At 39.7% G+C, this 24,256-nt stretch overlaps 1 protein-coding gene across 4 annotated transcripts in view; it reads right to left on the reverse strand.

The window, feature by feature from the left end:
* plekhg4 (pleckstrin homology domain containing, family G (with RhoGef domain) member 4) overlaps positions 1-22,301 on the reverse strand; it is a 65,404-nt gene extending 43,103 nt beyond the window's left edge. For 2 of the 4 annotated variants that reach the window (XM_026176094.2, XM_026176103.2), the window contains exon 1: positions 1,492-1,633. In XM_026176094.2, the coding sequence (XP_026031879.2) occupies positions 1,492-1,494 (3 nt within the window). In that variant the 5' untranslated portion in view covers positions 1,495-1,633. Of the gene's footprint in view, positions 1-1,491; positions 1,634-22,149 lie in introns of those variants that run through there. The other 2 variants (XM_080300769.1, XM_080300770.1) reach the window with 2 other exon arrangements.
* Between the last annotated feature and the right edge of the window lie 1,955 nt (positions 22,302-24,256).

Here is a 24,256-nt window from a genome sequence, read left to right on the forward strand (position 1 = left end):
AACACTACAGGTACAAATTTAAGTGTTCTACCATAAAATAAATGATAACCACTCTTCTGTTCACCCCCATATTAAAGCCATCTTTACACACAGACTACAACGTTTCTATAGCATGACACAAACAGGCAGTCAGTTAAATCCATTACGAGGCAGAGATGTTTTTGTGCCATTGCCATCCTGATGTTAGGTGTGACACTAGCTGTGACAAATGAGGGGTAGACAGTGAAGCCGCATGCTTACTGGCTAACGTGTGACTTTAAGTCATTAACCAATGAGCACCACCTGGATAATCCTCCTTCCTAACTGTGAAGGGGCTTCCACACAGGAAGTGAGTCACTCGTAGTGAGTCACTTTGCAGCTCACTCTTTGTTGCTAGCAAGATATTCCTGCAATTTATCTAATCACTTTGTGTTGTGTGGATTGATGGATCGATAGAGCTTGATATAATCTTCATAGCAATGATGAAAATTTATTTTATTTCAAATAATATAATATAATGCATGCATAATGCAAATAAAATTGGTCCTAGCATAGAACCCTGTGGTACTCCATAATTATTCTTGTGTGTGAGGAGGACTCCCATTTGCAGTAAGTTTAAGACGTTGTGGCCTTAATGATCTTACTTTGGTAAAAGTCCATCTGATGCTAAATAGTCATAACTGACAGCAATAATAAAACTACAAATCTACTAACAGCTCAGTAAGAAAACCAAACTAGGTTTAAAGCCTATAAGGAAATCCTGAGAGGTGACGCACTGACCACAGGACCAAAACAAACAACCGATTTCAGGAGGAGCTGAGGGACAAAACAGGAGTACAATCCAAACCAGCATCATGACAGCCCACAACATCTAAATGCATTAAACATCACCACATTTTACATTTAACCCCAGGTTTCTCTGAAGGCTAGAGAAAAGCCCTCACGTTGTTGCAGCTCTTCATTAAAGACACACAAAGGTCCTGGTATACATAATTTTGGGGGGGTTGTTTGTTTTTTGGTTTTTTATGGAAACCTTCAACCACAAACTGACACTTAAAAACTTTAAAATAAAGATCTGAGAGTTTGGAAAAACACAAGAGGGTGAAGACAGGGACTCCAACTAAATGTGCATCCAAAAAAACCATTACTGCTGCTTTTATTTACTGCACTTTAGCTGTCTTTGTGAACTGTTACATACTCGTTTTATTGCATTTGTTTTGCTTTTTCAATCATGGACATTTTAAACTGCTGAACCAACAGATGATTCTGCTTTTCTCTGTTTTGCTGCGAGTCTGAACTCAGAACTCAAGAGGTTTGAATTTAGAGGTTTATTTGAGCTGAACACAGACTCTGCTCCAAACCACACACACACAAACACACTCACACACAGTCACTGCAAGGACTTTTTGACTGAACACACACACACACACACACACACACACACACACACACACACACACACACACACCATGTGCTGCAGACTGCTGTTGGAGACTGAGTGTGTGATCTTACCATGTTTGCAGTGTGCTGTCAGTCGCTGTGTATTCCAGTTTAAGACCATTTTAGCTCCTCTCTTCCCGTCTGTCTGTCTGTGTGCCGTGTGTCTCGCCTCCGGTGAGGTCTGATTCACTGCAACTCTCAGTCTAGCCTCTCACATGTTAAGCCCCGCCCACCAGCTGCCAATCATGCATCTCTGGATCCTCCCCCTGCCCTCCTCACCTCACCTCTCTGTCACTCTCTGCTGGCAGAACTTAAGGTACATCAACAAGATTCAAGTTACAAATACTGCAAATAAATAATTTAAATACCAAACAAAGTTAATCCAGTTTCATCACAACCTGCAGAATAAAACCCAGGAAAACCCAACAAGGAGCAGGTGAGGACGGATCCTCTGTCAGGGGAAATCTTGATAGCTCCGAGCAGGTTTATTTTTCTGTATTGTGTTCCTGAGACTTAAAACAGTTTGATTCAAAGAAGCCGTTCTAAACCAATCCCAGCTCATTTTAACTTCCCACACAGTAAAACATGATTTTTAGTGCTGTGTCAATGTGACTTGGACCTTCCTCAGAATGTGACAGGCCTGTTTTCCAGTATTACCAGCTATAAACACAGCACACCGATGAGACAGTGATAACTGTAACACAATATACCAAGCTAACTTTATCTCTTTTAATTTCTTTAGAGTGGACGTGTGTCGTTTTTTTCCCCACTTTAAAACTCTGATAATACAAACAGACGCAGTTTGTTCTAAAGTCTTCTCTTTGTTCTGTATCAGGAAAAAGCTGGTGTCGTTTATCAGCCCCAACTCCATTATGATCAGTTCGGTTTTACTGATAATGGCAGAAACCAACCTTCAGCCTTCATGTATCATTTTACTTCGCACTGAAGAATGATACTGACATTCCTAAGCTGGGCTCTGTATTTGTATTCAGTTACTTGTTTGTCCTGATTTGTCCTTATTTTTGTCTCATGTCTCTTCATGTTCTGTCCTTGAGGCAAAAAAAAATAAAAATTAAAGGACCTCTTTGTTAAATAAAAGTTTAAAAAAGGTCAATTTTGTTGTGAACAGACATGAAGCAAAGCCCCTGTGAAAAGACTTTCCACTTGTAGCCTTTTGAGCAAAGCCTTTCCCCAGCAAAGAATAGTCACTCAAATCTTATTAAAAAGACTCAGTTTGGTTAATTACTGCATTACTCTAATCACATTACATTTTCCACTCGTGCACTAAAGTAACAAAAGTTACCTATTCAGACACACATTAAGGATGCACTGGGATAACCAGGAGTTCAGCATCTTGCGGCACAGACCGGAGGAAGTGTGGATCAAACTTTCCGACTAACAGACGTCCAACAGCCGCCCCTAAGCTTACAGCACAGTTCCCAGGTGGTCTATGAGCGAGTGCTAAACAGGCAACATCCCACTTTGGTTCCAAGATCAGATAAGATCGAGTGTGCTCAGGATGCCCAAAATTATATTCATATGTTGAATACAGTAAGCCAAGACGGACAATATGCACACTCATTTTCTCAGACGTTGTAGAACGTTTGAGTAACAATGCAAAGAATTTCAGTTACACACACACACACGAAAAGATTTGTTTTAGTTCCACCAGCAGGTCAAAGTGTCCACAATGAAAACAACAGACATGCTATTTGTTTTCATGTAAACCCAGAGAAAATGTGTCCAAGAACACGGACGATCAATAAATGCTCTGAAATATTCGGCTGATTTATCAGTCCTGTGATTAATCCTTTTGCTCTCCAGTCTCCTCAAATTTTGGGATGTCTAGTGTTTCTGACAAGTATTCACTGAAATCAGGTATAAAACAGCTGCAGATGAGTCCATCGGCTGACTCCAAGCAGTAACCGAGGGACGCTTGCATCAAAAGTCCTGAAGGATCGTTTTTGGCTCCTGCTGCCACCGAGGCTGAATGTGGTCACTGTTAAAAACATCTGCCTTGTGAATGCACAGTAATGGCTGAACTGAAGGTCACTAGAGGCCTCTGCTGAATCCATTACTGCCCTAACAAGTCCCACATGTGACGCCGCACTGCTAACAGTTTGCCGGCTGGGAACAAAGACCCATACAGAACTGTACTGACTCCCACAGCCTCCAGTCTGAAACAAGTTGATGGTCACAGCTGGAGACAAACAGCTGCTGCTATCATCACAGCAGAGAGACCTCTGAGTTTGGGGTCGGGGGTCAGAGATAATGTATGGCAGTGGGCTAGTGAGATGCTGAAATGGGCCAATGCCTGAAGCAGAGTTCCTGCTGATATAGGTCACCTGATGACAGCTCAGACTGGACCAGAAACCAGCTGATGGTGACAGCGATGAAGGGTTTTCCCAAAGTTCTCAAAGCTCGAGAAGATTAATGCGAGTCATTTTTGCAGTTTCTAAGATGTTAAAGTGACTAAGCCGGTCATGAATGTCACACGATTCAGTTTGATAGTCAGAGAAAATGGAAACACAAAGCCTAAAGCCTGTTTTTAGTGCCTGATATTAGACTCCTGCACAGTGCTCAAACTGTTCACTGAAGCTGGACTCCACAGAGAAGCTGATGCACCACTGAGACCAGCATAGGGTCGAGGGGTTTGTGCTGGTTTCCAGGGTGCTGCTGGGAGTCTGTCTGTGGTTTCCAGGAGCTGCAGAGAAAAACTGCTTTCAGAGCGTCCGTGTGTAGAAAACAGAGACAAACTGGCAAGGTCACAATGGCTGAGGCTCTGAAAGGATGACATGGAGTCCCCCCACCACCAACACTACTACCCGGACGTTTATGATGGGAACACTGGGGACTCTGCCAGGGTCTCCTCGAATTCCCAGCTCTCCCTTCAAATTAGAATTGTGGCGATTGAAGATCTGCTTGTGTCATTCATCATGTATAATCGCAGGCAAATGAAAAACAAAAGACAGAGATGCCAGAGCAGAACCAGCAACGGGCTTTATTTTTAACCTTTCAGTAAAAGAAAAAGTCATCCTTTACTTTGAGGTAACTTTTAAATAATTTGATCCAATCAGAGAACGGTACCCACCTGTTTGTTCTGAGCAGCATTTCCCTACATACAGACTTTACTTGCTCGCTCTTATTTTGAAAGTTGGTAACCAGCCAGCCCTACCCTTTCCAGTGTTTCCCACCAGCAGGCTGATCAGGTTGCTGTTGTGACAGTCTGATATCATTCAGCTGCTCTCCAGAAGATTTTTCTTTACTCTTAGATTAAAAGAGTGCAGCTGGAGACCATAGTTCAGGTTCGGTCTACTCCTACTTAACCTCCAGAGAACAGGTTCGCCTGCTGAGCAGAATACAGTCTACCATCACTACCTGGATCTGGAGTCCATCCATGAACTGACTGAAGAAGCAGTTGAATATTGATCCTCTAGTTATTGTGTGCATATGATTTATTTACACATAAATACACTACAAAAGTTTCCTGTTGACTAATATACTACTCATTTAAACTGGAGAGAAAAGGAAGAAAGAGAAAACAGTTAAAACTGAAGAAAAGGACAAGGTTTACCACCACAAACTATTTCTGCAGGAAACACAAGATCATAACATATCCGAAAGGTGCGCAGGTGGAGGATACAAGCATCTATGCTCTATTAGCCCCACCTTTTTTATAAATGATGAGGGATTTAGGCAGGTCTCACACATATCCCGTTTCCCTGTGTCTTGGAGGAGTATTGCTCAGTTATCTGCTAACAACACAGATCAGGAGACGTGTCAGGATCTGGGGGGCTCCTCTTCTAAACAAATGCCTGAGGGGGGAACAAAACCCCCTCTCAGCCCCTGTTACATAAATGTTCCTGCAGCTTCACTTGTTCTCTCATGTCTGAATAAATGCAGGAACTTCTTTTATGTGAAAGTCCTGGCAGCAATGTGACCTGTAATGTTTCTGCTGCAGCACACAGAGACAGTCAGCGTGAGTCATTCACAGCACAGCAGGCCCCTGTTTAGCAGCTCTGACAGCCCCTCTTATGACCAGAGGCCAAATATCACCAAGTGCCGTGTCTCTACCTAAAATGAACATGAATGTAATCGACACCTGGGTTTTACCAGCAAGTGAGAACAAACGGTTAGGAAACTATAAGGAGGAAAATCTGTGAAAGATTTAAATTTGGGAGGGACCACTTTTAAAAACCGACACACGGTCCACAGTAGGGCTGCGACGATTAGTCGGCTAGTCACGATTACGTCGACTATCAAAATCGTCGACGACTGATTTAATAGTCGACGCGTCGTTTGAAGCTTTGTAAGATCCCAAAAGACGCAGGAATAAGTAGTAGGATTTAAGAGTGTAATAACGGACTGAAACAGAAGATGGCAGCACTGCGTGTACAAGGATGCCAGCTGCCGTTAAACCCCGAAGAAGAAGAAGTAGCTCTGTCCCAGAATTCATAGCGCAGCCCAGCTCAGTTTCCAACAATGGCGGCAGCTACTTAGTTTTAATATTACTCTTATTATTCTTTCTGGGTCACAAAATAAACGTTTAACATATTTTCAAGCGAGAATGTAGCTGTGTAAACCTCAAATATCTGCTCAGTTTATCAAGACACCACATATTTTCAAAAGCGCTCTGACGTTTTCGGAGACGTCTGTTACCCACTAGCTCGATAGCTAGCCGGGGGCTAGGCTCACTAGAGCCGGTGAGAACACCGGACTCCCGGCAAATCGTTTTCAAACCCACCGCCGTCTTTCGCTACTCAGGTTAAATATATATGAGTCACTTAGATAAATTAAAAATGTTATTGTTTGGCTTTTTTTGTATTTTATTTGTTCCTGAGTAAATCAGTTTGGCTGAGATTAAAGTTATAGTTTTTACACAGCTGAATAAACGTCAAGCAGACAGCTGATTATCAGAAGTGTGAGATGCTGGAGAATTTACTCCGGTGTCCTGTTATATTTTAGATAGCAAGGAGTTTATTAAATTTCACCGAAACAATCTGCAAATTTCATTAAAATTTAATAAACTATCATCTTGTCTTTATTTTTAGTTAGCACAGACCTTAAACACTTAAAGCTGTAAGCTAATGATAGTTATATAAGAGCAGATGCTGCTGGTGCAATAAGCTGTACGTTTTATGTTCAATGGATGATGATCTGATTAGTCGACTAATCGCAAAAATAATCTGTGACTAGTCGACTATCAAAATAATTGTTTGCGGCAGCCCTAGTCCACAGGAACACTTTCACTGAGTCTCCTCAATGGTGTGGTGCTCGTTCAACTTGATATTTTCATTGTCAGGGAATGGATGAAGAGGCAAGGAAGCAAACAGGAAAAACAGGAAGTCGGTGTATCTGGTTAACCGTTAAATGTTGTCTCTCGGTTGCCTCGGGATGTTAAAGTCCACGAGGACAGCCTGACCTTGAAGGTCAAATCCATGGTGCATAACCTGATGAATTGCCATAGCTGGAAACGCAGTTTTCATAGCCAGAAATGTCCTTCACAGGACATTATAATTATAGTTGTGGGCCACAAGTTTGCCTCTCTTTCGTCCACTTTTGTCTCTAAACAACGTTACTCGGCCTCGCCTCTCCTTCACTGAACACAACTCCCCCTCCTCCCCCATCGCTTCACCTGCAGGCAGCCACAAGATGGACACGGCAAATCTCCGTTAACAAGTTACTGTGCATCGCCCCGTGCGTGGGGCTGGACGGCGTCAACGTGCTAACGAGCTAACCACGCTAACGGCATGCACGGCCTGAAATCCTTTCATTTTCTCAAAAATTGACAGCGCGCCTTATGTATGAATTCTGATGTGCTTGATGACCGCGAACCGATTTTATGTGGAACACGGTGCTCAGCAATCTGTCAAAAAATGTTTCAGTACAACTTTGGTAAGCTACGGAGCTGCACCGCTTGATGGATTGTCGGAGCATTACGGCTACCGAGGAGCCTCGCGTAGTAATACGTACTGTGCTTCAACGTAATATTACCCTACTGTGTGTGTATAAGGACCATAAATGGCACCTGTTAAGAGACATGGTTACAAAGCGGATTTCAAACTCCAGGCTGTCAGTCACAAACTTGGGAACAGAGCAGCTGTGAAATCTGTCTTTGTTATTATGCTCAGCGTCTTTTAGTTTACATTTTGACTGCACAATTGTGAGCTCTTTGTTATGCACAAAACCAACATAGTTTTCTCTTATTTATGGAGCATTATTATTTAATAAATGCTCATAATTTATTTTTGAGTAGTTTTTTTCATGTACATCTATGCTCTATGTTAATAAAAGTGCCCGTGTGACATCTGGGACACAGCTTTGACTAAGAACTCTTTTTGTTCTTACCTTGTGGCTTTAAAAAAAATATCGAGATATATATCTTATATCGCCATCCAGCTAAAAAAATATCGAGATATGAATTTTGGGTCATATCGCCCAGCCCTACCTTCAGGCTTAAGGACAGGAAGCGGCACACAAGACTGACTCACTGGTGGTTTATGCACCAGGCAGGAGAAACCTCACATCTGTGACGCCTCAAATCAAGACTAGTTCAAGTCTGCAGTGATGTGCAAAAACAAAGATGCTTTAGTGGAGTTTCAGAGTAAAAAGACAGTTCAAGATCATCATAACTGGCCCTCTTTAATAACCAACACTAAAATGAAGAGGTATAACATGAAACAACAGTGACACAATTCCACTTTAATTTTAAACTGCACGCATGACCACACCGTGGCCCGGACACAGGAACCGTTATACGCCTACTCCTGCTTACACTTACACAGTCACATTGTTACCGGGCCACACGCCTTCCAGCACACCCTCTCACCTGAGACAAACAGGTGAGCTCAGCAGACCTGCACATGAGCACACAGAGCATCAGTCAGCGTCAGTGACTCATGACCGCAGAGTACACAGCTAAATAAGACTGCATGAATGGGTGTAGAAGCTTTCACTGGATTAGTTGAGACAACATGAACGGGTCAGCAGACGTGGATCAAACAGCTCCACCTCGGGCTTCAACACATTCCTCAGCACTGAAAAAGGTCCTGCACCCCATTCCTCATATTCAACAAAATAAGAATCCACAGTTTTTTCACATTAAGAAAATTTGAGGTTTTCACCTTTGACCAAAGGGAAGAAAACTGTGCAAGAAACTGTGTCTTCATCCTTTGGTTTACCCAAACCTAAATATATTTACGTATTTATCAAATGGGCAGAAGTGGCAGTAAAATGCAGACTTAAATTAGATACCAATCAAGGACCAACCATGTTAAAAACACTCTCCAAACACTGATTTCGAGCCAGGAAAAGACTAATCGCGGTTATTGACATCAGTCCGAGTCAGACTCCAAGGCATAAAACAGCAGACTGAAGGACTCGAGTGTTGTAGCTTAAGTCTAAACAAACATTTTGCTGGCTGTGCTTTTAATACACGTACAGTAACTGGAGCTCCATCACCTGTGAGTAATTCAGTGCCGACCCATTAACCGTGACCCTGACCCTGTGTATGTGTGCTTGGCCGAAGAATGGTGGTCCACACAATAACAGACAGCTGCTTCAGCACATAATGAGGTTTCTGTGATGGAGACAGTTGATGAATGTTTCCAATGTGACAAACAAACACACCCGATGGAAGGAGAACAAAAGGAAGATTAATGTGAATCCTGTTCAAACACTCCTGTTTCCATCAGGGTTAAATGAATCCTGTTTACCTTCCACATCCCACTCGGCTCCACAGGGCCTGCAGCGCTCAGTCGAACGCTCACAGAAGACGCAGTGCTCACGTGACTGCACAGCATACGGTTTTATTATGTTTTCCTTCAGGCTGTTGCATGAAAATGACATGTTTCTCCAGTTTAAAATCTCATCAGTCACTCACTGAGCTCTGACTCCAGAGCCCCAGCTGCACAAACAGGCCTCAGATTATATTTGCACATTATATTTGCTCCTCTGACATTTTTAAAACCAATTTAAAACCAATTTCAGCTCTTTAGCCTTTCGCTTTAAAAAAAAAAAAGAAAAAAAAAGAAAGAACTAACATTTGTTTTATGTCATTTAGCGTGTTCTCTTACTCATTTAGCTGTGCACCACTCAGGTGAACATCTGTTTATTTGAAATGTGAATTTTATCTGTTTACTTTTGCTCATCCGAATTTGAGAGTAAAATATTACTTATTGTGTGGATGCCTTAATAGGCATCCACACTATTGAGTTCCTGTTTCTCTTTATTCTTTATTATTCCGGGTGTTTCCGTACACTTTTTGCCGTGGATCTACTTCCACAATTTTTGTGCTATTTTCACCGTTCAAACTCTAAACTGTTCTGCTCTTTCTGCTAATGCCGGCTATGACTTTTGGTGTTTATTACTATTATACTTTTTAAAATATTACACTTTTTTCCTTTAATTTGTCCCATTGAAATGAATGGGAAACTTCCACAATTCTGCTAAAACTTTCTTGTCTTTGAAACTTAACTACTGCCTCATACTTTCACCTAGAAACTTCATTCAAACTTTAAAATGTTCTCAAATGATTTGGCTATTCCTGTATGATTCAGCTTTTTCAGATCTTCTACCGTTTTAATCTTATCCCTCTTTGAGTTTTCAGTTGCAAAATTGTGATTTTTCAGAAAATACATGCGTTGCTATGGTTGCTATGCAATTAACTCAGAGGGGACAGTGAAACTGTTTGAATTTTCTCTTCATGTCCAAACAACTTCTTGCTACTCGCTCAATTTCCACTCAAGCCCCACAAATTATACACCAAAACGTAGGTATTTTTGCTGGCTTTCAGAAAATGTCACTATCATTGTTGTGGGACTCATAGATATTTTGCAAATCTCCTCAGAGTAACACAAAGTCAGAAAACTCTCCATATAAACTCAATGGAGAGTTTGTTCAAAATCACCGCTGGATTTCTCTAATGAGAGGCATTTTCAAATTGTCATATCTCCTTAACGAAGCGAAGTTAAGACATGAGGCTTGTCCCCGTATATGTTCAGACACTCCTGACGCTCACAATTCAAGAATTTCTTTCTCACCTATTACCGTTCTGAAATGAGTTGGACTTGTTTGAGGGTAGGAAATTTGTCCCTCGCTCAGATTTCATCAGATTTCAATCTCTGGAAATGAACCACTTTTTTCTCTCGTCATATCTTTTTGATGGATTTCCACAGAGCCCTGAAAATTTCCATGACTGTTCACCAAAGCCTGCTGTTTCTTACGGTGAAAGAATGATTTTGATGCTCCATATAGATTTAGAGTTACCAAAGGTTGTTTGAGCGCAAGTCAAGGCAGTTTTTGCTTCGCCTCTACTCAGTTACAGTGTATTACAAGTCATATATCTTTAAGAATTTATGTTTTATCTCTGAATTATGAAGACCTGAAGATTCCCTCATCTCTTCTGAATAAAACGATGCCTGAATGACCGTTCTAGCCTCTACGGTTAGGAAATTATGGCCATTTGTTCGAGGGGAATCCTGAATGTCAGAAATACACTGAAGAAAACTCACACCTCTCTCTGTGTCTGTGTGTGTAAGGGCTGACTACAGCAGGTGCAGCTAATTTAACTGACCTACATATACCAAGCCCAGACTCTCCACAGCTCCTGTTCCCTTTACTGTCTGTGTATGTGTGTCTGTGTATCAATATTTCTCCTATGTTTAGGTATTACTCCTCAATCATAGTATTTCTGCTAAAGCAAAGTACTTCTACTACATCTAAGTACTTTTGCCAAATCATAGTATTTCTGCTAAATCATAGTATTTCTGCCAATTCATAGTATTTTTGCAAAATCATGGTATTTGTGCAAAATCATGGTTTTGGGGCCAAATATTTCTGTTATTTTATAATATATGTGCTGAATATATTATATGTGCCAAATCATAGTATTTATCCCAAATTATAGTATTTATGCCAAATTACAGTATTTCTGCTAAAACGCAGAAATAGTACCTTTTAGCAGGAATTTCTACCAAAAGATAGTACTTCTGCTAAATCAGAGTATTTCTGCTAAACCAGAGTATTCCTGCCAAATCATAGTATTTGTACTGAAACATGGTACTTCTGCCCAATCATAGTATTTATACCCAATCATAGTATTTCTGCTAAATCATAGCATTTGTGCCAAATCATGGTATTTGTGCAAAAACATAGTATGTCTGCAAAACCATAGTATATCTCTTATGTTATAGTATTACTACTAAGGCATAGTATTTCTGCCAAATCATAGTATGTGTGCCAAATCGCAGTATTTATACCAAATCACAGTATTTGTGGTAAAACATAGTATTTCTGCCATATTGTGGTATTTGTGCAAGAACATTGAACTGTTATGTTATAGTATTACTACTAAGTCATAGTATTTCTGCATTGTTATAGTATTTGTACTAAAACGTAGTATCTCTGCCAAGTCATAGAATTACTGCAATTTCATAGTTTTTTTTAGGAAATCTGTTATGTTATAGTATTACTACTAAGTCATAGTATTTCTGCCAAATCACAGTATTTGTGCCAAAGCATCGTATTTGTATGGAGTCATAGTATTTCTTCTAAATCATAGTATTTCAATCAAATCTCAGTAGTTGTTGTTAAAACGCAGTATTATTGCCAAATCATAGTATTTGTACCCAATCATAGTATTTCTGCTAAATCATAGCATTTGTGCCAAATCATGGTATTTGTGCAAAATCATAGTATGTCTGCAAAACCATAGTATATCTTTTATGTCATAGTATTACTACTAAGGCATAGTATTTCTGCCAAATCATAGTATTTGTACTAAATCATAGTACTTGTGCCAAATCATAGTATTTGTTGCACATCATAGTATTAGAACCAAAACATAGTATTTGTCCCAAAGTATCGTATTTGTATGGAGTAATAGTATTTCTTCTAAATCATAGTATTTCAATTAAATCTCAGTAGTTGTGTTAAAATGCAGTATTATTGCCAAATCATAGTATTTGTACCCAATCATAGTATTTTTGCCAAATCGTGGTATTTGTGCCCAAATAATAATTCTGTTATGTTATAGTATTACTACTAAGTTGTAGCATATCTGTTATGTTATAGTGTATCTGCGGAATATAGTATGTGTGCCAAATCATAGTATTTATACCAAATCACAGTATTTGTGCTAAAACATAGTATTTCTGCCATATTGTGGTATTTGTGCAAGAACATTGAACTGTTATGTTATAGTATTACTACTAAGTCATAGTATTTCTGCGTTGTTATAGTATTTGTGCTAAAACGTAGTATCTCTGCCAAGTCATAGAATTACTGCAATTTAATAGTTTTTTTTAGGAAATCTGTTATGTTATAGTATTACTACTCAGTCATAGTATTTCTGCCAAATCATAGTATTCGTGTGAATTTGTATACTGTAATATCACTGTATTATGTAGTGGCTAAGTAGGGGCTGTTTACTAAGTGCATCAGTGTAAATAGGTCATCTCTTGTGTTGGAGTGCCCTCTTGTGGCGCCTTTTGGGTAGTGCCTTAGTAAACGGGAACCCTGTAAAAAGTGGCATCAGACTGATTTGTAGTGGAGGAATTTGTTACCAGTTTTCTTAATCTTTAATCTGTATGCATGTTGTAATGCATACCCTGTTCTTAATCATAGAAACCACACCATATCACCTCTCCACATCCTCCTACTGTATGCCATACCTCCCTGTACCATCCATCTGACCGCAATAAACTCCACCTGTGGTAATCTAATCCCTGGATGTCAGCCTCTCCTTCTGACCGAGGATAGTTATAGTATTTGAGCCAAATCATAGTATTTGTGCTAAAACATAGTATTTCTTCCAAATCATAGTATAACTGCACAATAAAGGTTCTTGAGCCACATCAGTGTTTGTGCCAAATCTTAGTATTTCTTCTAAATCCTAGTAATTCTGCTCAATGATAGAATTTCTGCTATGCTTTAGTACTTTTTTCCTAGATTGTAGTACTTCTGCTAAGTCAAAGTATTTCATGTAAATCATAATATTTCTACCAAGTCCCAATGTTTCTGCTAAATCATAAATAATGTTTTAGTACAAATTGTATGATTTGGTGGAACTTTCTGTGTTCCAGCACAAATGCTATGATTTGGCAGGAAAAAAATATTATTTAGTATAAATACTAAGTTTTAGCAGAAATGCTATGTTTAAACTTTAAAAAATTCTGCTATTTCTGCTGATGTGTGTTATGACTTTTGACCATTGAAATGAATGGAACACATTATCAATGTGGTCACTGATTTTGCATGATGGGCTGAGCTGTGCTTTACCTCAGTGAGATAAGCATCCGTTCTCAGACTGGGAGGCCTGGGTTCAAATCCAGCTTATGGCAACATTTCTTTCACTTAACAGTTAAACTTTTTTTAAACTCTTTTCAACACAAATTTCATTTTATTCACCCCTTTTCAGCAAAATTTTCAGTTTTTTTAACCCCTTTTCAGCACAAATCCAAACTTTATCAGCTCTTTTTCAGCAAAAACCTCTTTTCAGCAGAATTCTGCTCATTCAACTCTTTTCAGCAAAATTTTCAGTTTTTTCTGCTGTTTTCAGAAAAAAACTCTTTTCAGCAGAATTCTGCTCATTCACCTCTTTTCAGCAGAAATTCTGCTGATGGAACTCTTTTCAGCAGAATTTTCACCCCTTTTTTTTTGCCCAAATTCTGCTAGCACAATTGTCAATCTCTCCACCTTTTCTTTGTGAGAAAGTGTTTGGCTCAGTGAGCTAAATAGCTGCCCTTTGATCAGGAGGGCCAGGTTCGAATCCTGCTCAGGGAATTTTTTTTTTTTTTTTTTTTTTTTGTTTCAACTTTTTCAGCTTTTTTCAGCAGATATCTTCAGCCGTTAAGGCATCCACACTGCATTTTCGCAGGAAATGCAAATTTTTCTAGTTTTATTTAAATTTTCCCTCATTTGAAGTTTTTTTGCAGTTTTGATTTGAGATTAGTTTTCACCTTGATATCCATTTTCTTATACAGTATGTCTTATTTTATATTATTGAAGTACATGCCCTTTTATTAAGCTTTTTATTGTCTTAACTGCTGTGACTAAGGATTTTCCAACTTAAAAAAAAGAATATTGTGTATTTGTTTATTTATTTATTTTAGCAAAAAGCTTTCAACAAAATAAACGTTTTCCATTAGAGCTGTCAGGAGGTTAAAGGACACTCAAACATAACTTTGGGTAATTGTTTTCTTATTTTTATGTCTTTCAGGATCATATGCCACCTACTCGTGGGGAGTAGGTGATGAAAAAAAACTGATCAAAAATCCACAAAGAACATTAAAATTATAAAAGGCAAAACCCTGCAAAGTTGCAAAAAGGTCACCTGATTAATGCAGCAGAAAATCATTAATCTGGTGATTTAGTCCAAAGAGTGGTAAGATAAATATTTGAATTCAAGCTAACTATTTCATGACAGAGCGTGCTCTCAGTGCTCCTGTTTATTTTTTAGGTGATGGCTACACACTAGACCTCTAATATTTAAATATCTTCAGTTTGTCACAGATCAAATTCAAATTAATTTGACTGATTGAACAAGTATTCTTGGTATGTGGTTATAACTGCAGCAGTAGAATCAAATTCATATAACCAACATTTATATAAATCACCTAATGTATACATGCACATTCCTGGGACAAAGCCAAGTTGTTTGCAGGTTACTCCGTTATTTCGGTAACCTGTGGCTTAACAAGCTGCACATATAAAACCTTTTCCCCCCGCACAGAAGCTATGATGCACTTAAAACATACGGTAAATAAAAGATGACTGATTTCTTACGGTTCAACAAAGAAAAGAGCTTCTGATTCCTTACATGATGACACAAAGCATTATGGGTGCACAGAGAAGGGGAGGAGGTGCTCTGAGGCTTCTGAGGAGGAAATCAAAGGAAGCTGCAGCAGCATGAGTGCAGACTGAAGTTAATATCCGGTTAGTTAGTGAGCGGGTCAGGTAAACTCAAACTATTCAACATACTCATCATGTGTGCAGCAGATCAAACAAAGAGCAGGAGCAGCTCTGCAGCATCTGTGAACATGGTTACTTTTCAACTGATGTAAAGCTAATGATCAATTTGCCCCCAGAGTCAGAGGAGGAGCAGGAAGACAGTTTCCTGTCTGAGAGACTCATTGATTTATACATTAAACACTGACACAGGGGGTCCGTGGGGGTCTGTGGGGGTCTTCAGAGCATTTGAAGTTTGGATACACAGGCCTACTTTTTAATACAGGCCAGGACAAAGAGAAACCTCCAGACTTTTCCCTCATTAGTGGGAGCAGGAGGTGAAGTGAAGGTCGTGGGTGTGACTCGCACTTCATTATACAGCTCAGTGCACATGAAGGGGGGGGGGGGAGGAGGACACCACGGCTAGTATCCAGACAAACCAAAGGCCTGTATACAAATGAACACAGCTTTCAGGTTTCTGCTTTTCCTTCTCGTCTCTCATATAGATAGATCTCGATAGATCGATAGATCTCGATAGATATATATGGATAGTTCTAGTTCCTGTGTGAAACTGTGGGGATCAACAACTGTAAATATATTATTACAAAGAATGAGCCAATCACAATATTAACAAGCCTGGTTACTATGATCACATTGAGCCAATGAAAGTACTAACAAAAAAAAAGGCAAATATTTTAATCTGTTTTCCTAATTTATCATTCCTGCAGCTAAAGACTGCATGAAGTTAAGAGTTTATATATCATGAGACTGTGTGGAATTTTAGCTCTCCGTCACAAAAGCTGTCAGTGTTAAAGTATTACGTACACTTTGAGTCCGTGGATGCTGCCTGTAAACAAAAATGTGAATTTTTCAAACATTTATTTGGGAAAAATGAGACAGAACGCGTCACAACGTCTTGAGACATGACTACCAGACACCTAAACTTAAACAAAGAAATGCCTAACTGAAGTTGTTAGATGATGTGACGGTTTGGGGATATTGCAATCATCACACATGGAAGTATTTTTGTCTTCAACCATCAGCTACACTTTTTTTCTTTTTCTTCTTCTTAAATCAGTCTGCAGAAAACTGTTATACTTAAATCAAATAAAAGAATAAAGAATAATAATTTAAATAATGATATCTAAGACTATAGTCTGACTTCCAGCAGTCAGGTTTCCTCTCAGATACTGTGTGTGACACATGAGGCTGGCCAGATAAGATCAGTATCTGCTAAAGGCTACGTCCACACGTACACGGGTATTTTTAAAAACGGAGATTTTACGTTTTCGTTTTAAAAAATAAAAATTGCATGAAATGCGCTTGCAGGAACAAAAACATAATATTCCAGAAGCTTTGCCGATCCGATCAGATGTTCGTAACACTTCCCACATTGAAAAAGACGTCAACACGAACTATCGCATTTCCTGCCTGAAACCGGAAGTGACGTCATTTTCGCGGAAAATGTAGTTTTTTTACTTGTAGGCCTTAAAAGCCTATACTGGTGTTTTCATAAGTCATGTTTGACTTTTCTGAATGGTTTCTGGGATGCTTAGAACTCGAATTGCACTGCTGGAAATAGTTTATTTTGATGCACATGCTGTTTTCTTTGCAAATTTGCATCATAGGATTGTTTTTTTGTTTTTCCTGCAGTATATAAAAATTGCTGTGTCTCCAAAATAAAACTATGAAGACACTCAAAATAAATTTCCTGTTGTTGTAAACTATTTTTTGCAACTTTTTTGTATTTAAAGTTTTGAGGGATAAACCTCTTAAATTTCTCCAAGAAATATATGTAAAAAAACAAAAACGATTTTCAATTTTTTTGTAGTTTGTTGCACTTTTTTGCAATTAATGTAGTTACTATGGACTTAATACATACATATTATTAAAATATGGGCTATAACAGTTGTATTGATGTATAGCAACTTGAAATGCTCCCACAAATGGCACTACAACATGTAAAAAAAAATAATAATATAAGCTCTGCCGGACTTGGTTCTATGGTAGGTCTTAAAGGGTTAAATAAATATCGTCAAATAATCGTGATCTCAATTTCAGTGAAAATAATCGTGATTATCATTTTTGCCATAATCGAGCAGCCCTAAATGTCACAGCCTCAAAGACACCAGTACAAAAAAAATAAACACAAAAAACTGCCTTCTACTTATATTTCGTGTATCAGAGAATTCACATTTGTCAACAATTTACAATACAGCTGACGACTAAAAGCATAATTCCCCTATGCTTAAACAGAACTTCACTGTATTTTATTTGAAATTAGAATGGAATTATGCAATTAATAACTACAATAAGGAGGGAACGAGTAGGGCTGGGCCATGTCATACCGTTCACGGTAATACCGGTATAACGTTAGGCAATGATAAGAAAATGAAATATTGCGATAGAATATGGGTAAAACGTAAGTAAGTAAAATTTTATTTATATAGCACCTTTCAAGATAAAATCACAAAGTGCTTTACAGAGGCAGAAAACAGACAAAACAAAATAAAATCAACCAAAAGCAAGTTTAAACAGATACATTTTTAACTGCTTTTTAAAAGACGTGACTGAGTCCACAGATCTCAAACTCAAAGGGAGCGAATTCCAGAGTCTGGGAGCCGCTGATACAAACACTCTGTCACCTTCTGTTTTTAACCTTGTATGCGGGACAACCAGCAACCCCTGGTCACAAGACCTCAGGGGCCTGCTGGGGTGATAAGGAAGAAGAAGATCACTTATGTAAGTTGGAGCTACACCGTGCAGGGCCCTATAAGTCATGATTATGATCTTAAAATAGACCCTGAACTTGACAGGGAGCCAATGCAGTTGAATCAGCAGGGGAGTGGCATGGGAGTATTTGTGATGCTTTATCAGAAGCCTAGCCGCAGCATTTTGAACACCCTGCAGTCGTTCCAGGGAGGCATTACTTAAGCAAGTAAACAAGGAATTACAATATCTAAGCGAGATGAAACAAAAGCATGAATAATCATTTCCAATTCGGAACGTGACACAATGGGACTCAGCGATATTTCTTAAATGGTAAAAACAAGAGCGAACCAAAGATTTGACGTGTGTGTCCAGCGTCAGAGCTGGATCAAGTGTAACACCAAGGTTCCTAATGGAGGATTTAATATAAGAAGCAAGAGGGCCTCGATTTTTAACCACGAGGGGAACAAATTTCTCAGGAGCAAAGACAATGACTTCCATTTTATCAGCATTTAGTTGAAGGTAATTACCAGCCATCCAATCTGCAGGACTGCAAGATTTGGAGCTTAGAAACATCAGGTGGCCTAAAAGAGATCTATAGCTGAATATCATCTGCATAACAATGATATGAAATATCAGAGAAAGAGCTAAGAAGTTGCAGAAGAGGGAGTAAATACAACAAAAAACAATAACGGTTCCAAGACAGAGCCCTGAGGCACCCCAAAGGCAAGAGAGCTGACAGAGGATCTGAACTTAGAGGTAGCCACAGAGAAAGATCGAGTTGACAAATAGGATTTAAACCATTCCAATGCGGTACCCGATACATATATTAAACCACTGGGTGGGTGTAACAAAATAAGATGATCAACAGTGTCAAACGTGCATATGCAGTGCCTTTGTTTTCATACACATATGGCGGAAAAAGCATGGTGGCGACGGAGAATGAGAAGGGCGAAAGAGGATCGTTGTATGAAACATATGAACCAGAATTGGTTTGTAAAAAATGTGCAACCTCAGTGGTGTGGAACTGGTTTGGCTTTCGTCCGTGAGATATGCACCAAAGCACAATTTTTGAAAGCAATGCATGCAAGCGAGCAGTCATTATTACCGTGTTTTTTGGAAAGTCGCTCTTAAAATCCTTTGATTTTCTGAAAAATCGACAGTGCCCCTTATAATCCGGTGTGCCTTATGTATGAATTCTGGTTGTGCTTACTGACCTCGAACCGATTTTATGCGGAACACTGCGCTCAGAAATCTGTCAAAAAATGTTTTAGTACGACTTTGGTAAGCTACGAAGCCGCACCACTTGATGGACTGTCGGAGCATTGCGGGTACCGTAGTCAGGAACCTCGCGGAGTGATTGCACTGTTGAATTTTTATATAGTTTTAATGCACATAAAAACAGCTGCTTGTTTAAGTGAAAATACATTGATATTTTGGTGGGGTTTTTGTACTAATAAAGTTGCGAAGTTGTAAAGTATTTTGTCTCGTGTCAATTATATCGTCAGTTATATTGTTATCACAAATTTTCGAATATATATCGTGATAAATATTTTTGGCCATGAAATCACTTTATTTTTAAAAACCTCAGTTACAAACTGAAGAAAACCAGGAAACACATGGTCAGCCTGCAAAGTTGTGCTCTCTGATCCATCACCTCAGCAGCTCTTTAATCAGCGCACACACACACACACACACACACACACACACACACACACACACACACACACACACACACACAGGCAAGCACCCACCTGCAGCAGCTTTGCAGCCTCCAGCCAATTACCCCACTCACATTTTTTAACCGCCTCAGTGAGAATTGCTGTGTGCTTCTAACTTTGTGGAGACTTGTGTGAGATGTGATAAATTTCTAACTACAGTTATTCCAGCCCCCACTTTGAGATCTTCAGAGGGCTGTTTGAAGGTTCATCTCAGGGTAAGTTGATGCATTTAGTGAATAAAGGTCTTAGAAAAAATGTTTAACAAGAGCGTGTTTGACTTTTCCTGAAACTGTATTACGGCTTCAGCGTCTGTAAAGAGGAGAGACCAGAGATTGAGGTGCAGATCATCAGTCAGCCTCACACACACCACACAGAAATCCTACAGGAGAGGGCGGTTTGCCTCTGATCCAACATCAGATGGCAGAAACCATTACTGCCACTTCTATGAGCCAATGAACCAGTGAAACCGACACAACGCTGATGTGCTGTGGATGCATATGAGTTTTATCTTGAGTTTAAAAAAAATAATAATAATATGAGTAAGGAAGAAGCTTTGGTGATGAAGTGGTATGGAGCTCTGGTTAGAGGAAGTTGCACTAATCAATGTGGGACGCGATCACAGTGCGAATGAGGACAGCAGTACTGAGCTTGGAAAGAAAGCGTGCCATCAAGCATGACACTGAAAGCTGGAGTTTGGTGGCACTGAGGAGAACCTCGGATTTTATCACTGCTCAGTTTGAGAAAGTTTTGGAGTAGATTGATACTAAATATGACAGATCCCTAGGGAACACCTGTAGGGATTTGAAAATGTTGAGACGAATTAACCGTTTGGCTCATGGTCTTCTTACTCCTTTGTTTGTTTCTTCTTCTGTTTATTATAATCATGATGTGGTGAACAGCAGCGTTGTGGCATCTTATATGCGAGGTTGCTTTGAGCCATGGATTTAGGGATTGTAATACAAAACAAATGAGACACACATTCATCATACAGTCTTTGAAGATTTCCCCCAGTTTTCCTCAAACTGAATTATCTGCTGCTCTCCGTCTTGAATCGTTTTGTCTTGCTGGCCTTTAGTGTGAGCGCAAACTCACATGTCATGTTACGTGTGTCATAGCAGTGTGGCTATGAAGCTTTTTAATTTCAAAGCACTTTCAATCCCAGCAGTAAATGCCATCTTATTTGCAGACAGGCTGATGCATCAGTGCATTCCTGTTAAACAATTAAAGCTAACTCCCAAGCAATAACAACTAAAACCAGTCGTGCACTTTAGATGCCCTAAATCTAATCTGTAATCACAGTAAGAGCTTGAATCCAAGCAACCGCAAATAAAAACTGGCCAGCCCCCGAGGTGGAGGACGGGGTTGCACTCAACCTCCATTTTGGCTCCTACATGAGGCTGCAGAGCTAATCTCTGCCTGCAATTCTCGGACTGTTCGCGCTGAACGTCTGACACCTCGAACAGCTTCTCCAAAACCACACACTTTCATTTCTGCACCACAGGACAGCAGCTGGATAAAACACAAGCTGCACATCAAAGTGGAAGAAAAGCAGAATATAATAAAGTCAACAAATCAAGATTTGATTTAAAGGCTTTTCCCTTTTTACTCAGTCTGGAATCACTTATGGAAGCTTCTCTCTTCCATCAACATCAATGTTAATGTTGTTTTATGGCTCATAAAAGCTGCACAACACATTTGTTTCTGCTCCAGTTGGACAGGAGAAAAAAAGAAAAAAAAAAGACCCAACAGACTGCAACACAACAGTGAAATCAGCTGTGAAAACTCTTCACACGCACCGCTGGTCACACAAATTAGCACTTTTACCTGTCTGGAAAACATCTCTTGCAAAACTTGCCTGACATTCCAGGAATTCCCAGAGCCATAAACTTTGGAGTAAACAGATGTTTTCTTTCAGTTCTTTTCCATTTTGTTCACTGTATTTATCACAGGGAGGGCGACTGATGGCTCCATCTGCCTCGATTCAGGTTTAAACAGTCTTTTAATGTCAACCAGAACAGAAAACATCAACAATTTTACCTGAAAGGGAGGATCTGACATACGTTCCATCAGAAAGAGAGAATTTCATCTGTTTTTACTCATCTGTGGATATATTCAGACATTCTGCAAACAAAGATGAGACTGTAACCGTTCAGCTGTGCTATTCACATATTTCAAACAACATTAAAAACAATCTTTTCCCTTTTTTTGATTGTGAATAAAGCCATCTTGCAGCACACCGACTGGAACTGCAGAACTCCTGGGAGAAGCACGAAAAAGCTGCAGATAAAGCCAGCACAGTGTGCAGAAACAGCAGGAGAAGAAGCAGGCTGACAGCTGAAAGGCACTCACTCACCCTGTGTTTGCAGCACGACGCCCACTCTCCTGCTCTCAGGACAAAGTTAATCCAAACTGAAACTCAAAAACACTCCAGATCTTGAGAGAGTAGCTGAGCTGTGACAGCAGAGCTAGCAGAGCCAGCGAAGCTCCATGCATGTGTTCGCAGAGAAGCTGCCTGACAAAAATCAAGCCTGCAGGCTCATCCAGCTCCACCCCCGGCTCTCTCCCCTCTCTCCCCCTTCTCCATTTGAAGCATGCGAGTCTCTATCAGATTCTCTGGATTTACCAAACAGCTGATAACACACACACACACACACACACACACACACACACACACGGCCTGAAGGTGCTGGCAGCAGTTAAGAGGACATTCTTGGGACAGTAAATCAAACCTTTAAATAGTACAGCCGAATGCTGCTGAACACCAACACAGAGGGAGAGCTCAAAGAGGCAGCACAGGATTCACACCACAGCTGCTACAAAAGGCTGGATGTGTGAGAGTTTTACAACAAATGAACAAACACATTAAAGCCAAATAAATTCCCACTTTACTGATCCAGACCATCAGCTCCAGGTACATCACCATGCTCAGGCTCTACAGCATGGCTATTCAACTAAGAAGTTAGTTGGGCCAGATTTTCAAACCGAGGAATTTATCTGGGCCAGATATTTTTTTGCAGCCAGTAAGCAGCAGATCATGATCAATTTCAAACCCACACAATTGTATTGAAAAACAAGTAATTTTTTTTTTATTCCTTTTTCCCCTGTTAATCTGGTGACCTCACAAATGCACACCAAAAGGTCCATTTAAAAAAGGGGAGCTATAACTAAACTATTTTTTTTGCACATTTGAAATAATAAAAAATACATTTTGATAATTCCCTTTCAAATTAAAATAAATGTTTTGCTGACTACTCACTTTTCCTGCCATGGATGGAGCCCCATCCGTCACAAGTATACAGACACGCTTCATATCCAGACCATTTTCCTCAAAAAGAGCTGAAATCTTCTCAAACATTATCTCGCCAGCTGTGTGTCCCTCTAACGGTAGCAAGCCGAGCAATTTCCCATCCAAAAAAAACGGACATATATGCACAACTGTGCATTATCAGTTCTGTCTGTGAACCCATCTCCTGCTATAGATATTACATCAGTTTTCCTCAGGTCATCTAACAGCATTTCAAACTCGTTTGACGCCAGAACTTCATCTCTACGAACTGTCTGACAGGGGTACGTTTTTTATAGCAGATGTCACACTTACTTTAATTTTTTCGTCACTTATCACCGCATCCACCACAGCCAGCATGCAGTATTTCACTGTTTCAGAATCTGTGAAAGGCCTTTTCTTCTTCGCCAAGAAGCAAACATGAAGGAAAGCTGCTGCAACTCTCTCTTGGACTGTACAGGACCCTCACCATGGTAGTACAACTCCGGTTGTAAGATTATTAAACTCGCAGTTAAACTGTACTTTTGCAGCCCTCTCCTGAGATTGCTCTGGAAAGTTTGTGTAGAAAGTCTGGTGTTTGTCATTGTGGTGCCTTCGTAAGTACAGCAACACACTCACTGCAAATTAAACACATTGGTTTGGTATTTGGATTTGGCGGTAAAATGAATAAGTATTTGTCAGTCCAGGCAGGGTTCATTGTCAATTTTGCGCTTTTGGACTGAGAAAGACATGCTGTTGTCGCATCATATATTACAATGATTGTTTAATATGTTTACATCACAGTGCATTGTGGGTTAAATATTGCTAGGCTACTAGGAGTGTTGCATTCATAGTCTACACTACGCTGTAGGAATTTTTAATTTTTTAAAAATTAATTTTTTGCGTTTTCTCTGTGTTTCTGCCAGGACCACAGGCAGGGCGCCACTCACAGGTTGCTTCTGGGCCGCATTGGACCCGCGGGCCACCATTTGAATAGGCTTGCTCTACAGCCATGAGATACAAGTTGAATTCAGACCATTTTGATCCTTCAGCATTTTTCTGTAGTGACCATAAAACTGCAGCTTTACCTCATGATCCAAAATAAGCAAAATAACAAATAAACAACTTATCAAAGAAGCAATTTTAAACTTTATCTTCAGGCACTTCGCTACAAGTAGCCGGTCAAAAATAACAAAAC

This window comes from Astatotilapia calliptera, chromosome 1 (genome assembly GCF_964374335.1).
Source record: "Astatotilapia calliptera chromosome 1, fAstCal68.1, whole genome shotgun sequence".
In the NCBI taxonomy this organism is placed as follows: domain Eukaryota; kingdom Metazoa; phylum Chordata; class Actinopteri; order Cichliformes; family Cichlidae; genus Astatotilapia; species Astatotilapia calliptera.